General features: G+C 31.8%; 1 protein-coding gene across 1 annotated transcript in view; it reads left to right on the top strand.

Moving 5' to 3' along the window:
• The first annotated feature begins 307 nt into the window (after positions 1-307).
• Positions 308-6,000, top strand: part of LOC127157956 (Fc receptor-like protein 5) — a 104,550-nt gene continuing 98,857 nt past the window's right edge. The window contains exons 1-2 of the mRNA XM_051101133.1: positions 308-362; positions 2,880-2,982. Of these exons, the coding sequence (XP_050957090.1) occupies positions 2,952-2,982 (31 nt within the window). The 5' untranslated portion in view covers positions 308-362; positions 2,880-2,951. The remainder of the gene's footprint in view (positions 363-2,879; positions 2,983-6,000) is intronic.

The raw sequence follows: 6,000 nt of genomic DNA, 5'->3' as shown, positions 1-6,000 counted from the left end.
TATATGTGTCCACACTCAGAGTGTTAAATTAACACTGGGGATTTTGCTGTGTAATGCTCAGTCATCCCACAGTTAATCAACTAATAATCTCATTAACTTTAACACTGCTTCAGTGTTACTTTTTTTTTACCACTCTGAGTGTGGATTATATAAACACTGAGTGTTTATATAATCCAACCGTGTTAATGTAACACTGAGGTTTTTGCTGTGTATTATTTGTTACATTACACCACTGCTTAATTTATATCCCTTGTCTTGGTGTGTGAGTTTTAAATGATGTATTTGTATGTCTTTAATGTCTTCACAAGTACAAATATATCAGAGCCAAACTCAACACCATCAGTGTCAGAGAATAGAAACAGGTCAACATGAGCTCATAGTTGTGGTTTGGTTTGTTTTGTTTGAACAGACATTAACCAGTGTGAGAGCAGCAGTTGATCACTAGTTTCTTCTTTACTTCTGCAGAGTTTTAGATACAGTTAATACCATAATTACAATAAAGATCTATCAAAGTATTGCTTCATTTTCCTTGTTCATACAAAAATATTATTTATCATAATGTAAAACTGGTGCTGTTCAGTTTGATAGTGAATCATGACTGAATCTGTTGAATGTGTCAAAAACTTGCATGTTAGTCAGTTTAACATTTTCTGAACACATTTTAAAGATTATCAATGTATCAATTTTTTTCTTTAACACATGAGGCATTTGTCTTCAATGTGTCAGTATGTTGGATCTGACTGTACACTGTAAAAGATTTAAACGTAAAAAAAAACAGTGAAATGCATGGCAGCACAGGGTGCCAAACGTTTACCATTAATGGAAATAACGGTTGAAGACCGTTTTTAAAAAACGGTCAACGACTGGCAAAAGGAGCTTCCAAACAAAAACTGTAAAATTAATGTCAAACATCCTAAATTTTCTTAAATGCTTTTTCTTTTTTAAAATTATTACTTCACAGGCACTGTCCGGATTATCATGAAACATTGTCTACAAAACAAAGCTTTTTTTTTTTTTTTTTTTGAGTTAACCACTAACTAACATTAGCACACATACAATAATTAACTATTTTAGCTAACACCACATCAACATCTGAACAGTCACAATCTTTAAAGAAAAGTTCACTGTCTTCTCCTGGACTAAAGCACACACTCTACTCTTCAGCACAATGGTAACCCACTAAACAGACAACAGAAACACTTTAAATCCCAAAAGAACATGAAACACTAACAGATCTCTCTAGATCACAGCATCTTCACTTAATACAAACCAGTCTGACTTTGTTTCTTTTATACAAAACTTCTTATTGAGAATTAAGTGAGGTTTAGATTTTGATGTTTAACTGAAATTAATAAAGTTTGAAGTCACCGTTGTGGAGATAAACATTTGCTTTAGTTGGGCTCTTGACCCTTGTCTTTCTTTATAGGCATTTTTTTTTTTCTGGTTGCTGAAATTGTGTGTTTATAAAGCATATGTTACAAAAAAGCAGCAAAAAAAAAGTTTGATGAAATGACGATTCTATGTACCATTGGTGATCTTGTTGTGTTTTAGCTTGTTTTGCTAATCTTATCAGAAAAATAGTGTCTGAGCATGTTAATTAAGGTTATCAAATTATTTTTATAATCTTAGAATTCAAAAGCAAATCCACTTTAATACCTTGAAAGTGATGTCTTTTTGAGGAAATTACTTAATCAAGATGTAGAGTCACAGACATGAAGAATCTGGATATGAATCTCAACAATGGTGATGATCGACAAGATACTCAAATTAGCCATTGAACATCACAAAATAACCTTTTTGTTGATTGTCACCATTTTTAAGATTTAAGTGTTGATTCTAGACGCTTCCGTGAGCATATTAAAAATACATGATTAAAAAAAAAAGTTACAATTGAACATCATAATTTAAAACTAACGCTCCTATTATGCTTAGTCAGTCAGGCTAATGTAGTGATTAAATTGTCATCCACAAGCTGCTTCATCTGGCCATTTTTGCTTTATCAGTTTTTACTATAACAAATGTGTTTCTGAAACACACAGTTACAGCAACTAGTGAAAAACTGAAATTATACAGTCAAGGGTCAAAAGCACAACTAAAGCAAATGCTTATCTCCACAACGGTGACTTCAAACTTTATTATTTTCAATAAAAACATTAACATATAAACATCTGTTAATTCTCAATAAGAAGTTTTGTATGAAAGAAATAAAGTCAGACTAGATGCTGTGATCTAGAGAGATCTGTTAGTGTTTCATGTTCTGTTGCTGTCAGTCATGTGACGTTTAAGTAATTAATTAATTAGTTAATGAGTTAATTTTACAGTGAAGGTGTTTGTTTGTAATAATTTAGGAAATGCCTCTAAATTAACAGTGTTGTCAGCTTATTTATATGAAGAGATTTGACTTTAATTTTCAGGTTTTTGTTTGGCACCCTGTGCTGCCAGTCATTTGACCGTTTTTTGTCTTTTGTTTTACAGTCGAGGTGTTTGATCATTAAATTCAGGAAATAGCTGTAAAATAACAGTGTTTTTCAGCTTATTTAAATAAGGAGATTTTACTTTACTGCCAGTCATTTGACTGTTTTATCATCTAACGGATTTGTTATTGTATTAATTACAATTTATTTTATTTTTTTTGTAATTTTACATTATTTGTTTGTAATTTAAGAAAACGGAAAACAGCAGTTTTTCTGTATAAAAAATGTGAATTACTGTAATTTGTCATTAATGTCATAATACTTAAAATAACAGCCAAGTTTTTAATTTAGAGATAATTTTATAGAGTTTTGACTGTAATTCAAAATAAAAGAAAACAACCTGAAAAAAAATCAGTTATTTTCCGTAAAATTACTTTTTTTTTTTTTTTCTTTTTTTTTTTGCAGTGTAGGTATCAAGAAGTCTTGAGGCTTTAACACAGTCTGTGTTTTTCACCATCTGTCATTTTTCGGGTCAATATGGAGCTCAGTCAACTTCCTCTTGTGCTCTGTGAGTATTATTTTTCCTGTATTTCAGTGGATGATAATTGTGTTTAATTATGAATAGGATCAAGTCACCTGGATTTTTTTTTTTCTCAGATTTTTCTCAGTAGTTTATGATATATGAAAAATGAGCTTGAGTGAGCAGGTGTGCAGTTAGTGCTGTTTGTGAAAGAGAAATGTACTCTATTGTGTTCAGTCAATCCTTTTGTGTGTGTGTGTGTATGTGTGTGCTTTATAATAGTGTTTGTTGAATCAGTTCTGCAGGTTTGTTTTGCACAGAAGCTTTACTTGGATATTCAGTTTGTAAGAGTTTCTGCTTGTGATCAGACTGTCAGGTTCCCTTAACAGGTTTCTCTGTTATGATGATGAAATCGCTAAAATGTCAAACAGATTTTGCAGTGTTCATCTGGTCATATATACAGTCCTCCACACATTGGGCCTCATTCATGAAACAAAAGCAGAATGAATTTGTGTGTAAATCATTCGTAAAGCCGTTCTGACGTACATTTTCGAATTCATGAAAATGTTCGTATTTTGGTGTGAAAGAAATATACACCTGCTCCCTACCATGTATAAATGGTGCGTAAAACGTTCAGTCTTCTTTTTGGCAAACTGATGACACTGAATTTTGATGCACTGCCTTAATAATTGCAAGTTAATTTGCCCTTGCCCTCTTTTGGATGCTTTTATTTTATTTTATTTTATTTTATTTTATTTTATTTTATTTTATTTGTAATTTTTTTGTAGCTGTTGATAACTTTAAAACACAACGCTCATCACTGTCAGTATTTGCCCAGCAGTAGAGGACGGGCAGGACAAATACCGACCAACCATCCTACTTGTACAATGGCTGCCTACAACAATGAAGTAAATAATGATTACTGCTTTTTTTAATTAAGTAAAAATACTTAAAATACGAGTGCAGGAGCGCCCTATTTACAAATGATTGGAATTCATTAACATGCACGTTTAACAATCAAATCAGACGTTTACGAAGCAGGGAAGGCCTGTTTTACTTGCAAATTACTTTTTTACGCAAGTTTAATGAATGAGGCCCATTACCTTAATATGACTTATATTTATTATTGTCACAGTTTTCAGACCCTTGAAAGTCTAGACAAGTTGGATGAAAAGGTCTAGACAAATTAGCCAAAAAATATGACTTGACTTACGAGAACCCTGTGTTGTGAAGCTGAGAAACATTATATACATTTTATATATATATATATATATATATATATATATGTAATTGATGGATATTTACTGAGTAATCCATTATTTTGTAGCAGGAGGTCAAAATGGCAATTTTCCCCTGAAAAAGTCAAAGTCAAGGGGGGTAAAAATGAATTTAGAAAGATGGCACATTTTTACATAGAGATTGTTAGTTCTATTAGTGCCAGTGGTGACCATTCAAAAATGGGGAAACAGCACCTTTCAAGTTTTTCTCCAAAGTTTGCATGCCTGTAACTCAAGAAGTATTAAAGATATCTTAATGCCCTTTTAGATATTGAGTCTTAACAAACTTTCCTTTTGTCATCTTCATTTTTAAGACCCTATGAGATTCGATTCCAGAGATATTGGAATTTCAATATGGCTCCAGCAGTAAATATTGACCCATACAATTGAACTGCATCTTCATTTCCATTTTCCTTTTCGGTCTCTTCAATTTCCATGATATCTATCTGCGTCTCACTTTGTGTGTTTACTTTTTTTCACTAATTTTCTTGTACCTGCCCCTTTTCCCATTAGCTATCTACTGTTATGAACAGAACAGAAGTTTATTTTAGGTCAATTTAAAGCAGGGACAGTCAACATTGGTCCTGGAGTGCTGATGTCCTGCAGAGTTTAGCTCCAACCCTAAAAAGGAAAAAAAACAAACTCATCTGCCTGTAGTCCTAGTAATCCTGAAGACCTTGACCGACGTTGCCTATCCCTGATTTTAAGGATCACATTATGACCATGTGTTGTTTTATCTTAAAATTACTTAAATACTATAGATTTAATAAAACTATATTTTCTAAATTGCCTAAATGTCAAAATTAGTACAATAATAATTATATCATGACAATATCTTTACAGAAAAATCCTAATACTGAACATGTTATTGCTTTATCGTAGGTCATAATTTTCTCTTACCAAAATTAACCATGATTTTTTTGTGTGTGTGTGTTTAATTTTGTTTTTGTTTAATTTACAACCATAATTTTACTACAAATTTCATGATAAGTCTATGGTTAATGTAGCAAAACAGTGGTTAATTTGTGGTTATTATGGTTTAACTATAGTGGTTTTTGGTTTTAGTTGTTGTAAAGGTTGTTTTATCATCTGCCATAGCTCCCTCTAAATGTAAACAACCCCTTAGAATGAGATGATTTTTGCAGAGCTGATTTTAACAAGGTAAAAAGGGTGTTGTTTTACAAAACCGTTGAGAATTTTTAATCAATGTATATTAGAGACTTTTCATTAAGACCCTAAAGAATCAAATCAACTTGTGGAAAATGGGCATCCGATGACCCCTTTAAAGAGTAGAATTAGAATAGAGAGTGCTAGAGTTAGAGGGTCAAATAAAGATGAAATAAAAATGGAAGAGATGTGTTTTTAGCTGATTCTTGAAGATAAACATAAAACAAACATAACAAACATAAAGTCTGTTCACAAACTTTGACCTCATCTAGTTTATTTATATTATCATCATTTATTACATCACATTTACCTTAGTTTTTGTCACGTTTTTCTTCTTCTCTTCTCTTCTTTTTTTTTTTTTCTTCCCTGGCCACCAGAGGGCTTCGGCCTTTTTGACATAGTGGTAATTTATTAGTGAGCATGTGTAACTAGTTGATAGAAAGACTGATGCTTCGAACCAGAGTCGGGAGAGCTGAAAGCAATATGTTTTTTTGTGGGACAATTGATTTTTGTATGCTAATATTTTAAATTCATATAGTATTGAAGTAGTATCTGTAATAAAAAAAAAAAAAAAAAGAATAGTTAAAAAAAACAACAACAACGCATTTTGGTGCCCATCAGG

The sequence above is a fragment of the Labeo rohita genome, unplaced genomic scaffold (genome assembly GCF_022985175.1).
Source record: "Labeo rohita strain BAU-BD-2019 unplaced genomic scaffold, IGBB_LRoh.1.0 scaffold_128, whole genome shotgun sequence".
Taxonomy (NCBI): Eukaryota; Metazoa; Chordata; class Actinopteri; order Cypriniformes; family Cyprinidae; genus Labeo; species Labeo rohita.
Note: the sequence above shows the minus strand (reverse complement) of the source record. Positions and strands in the feature narration are given on the sequence as shown.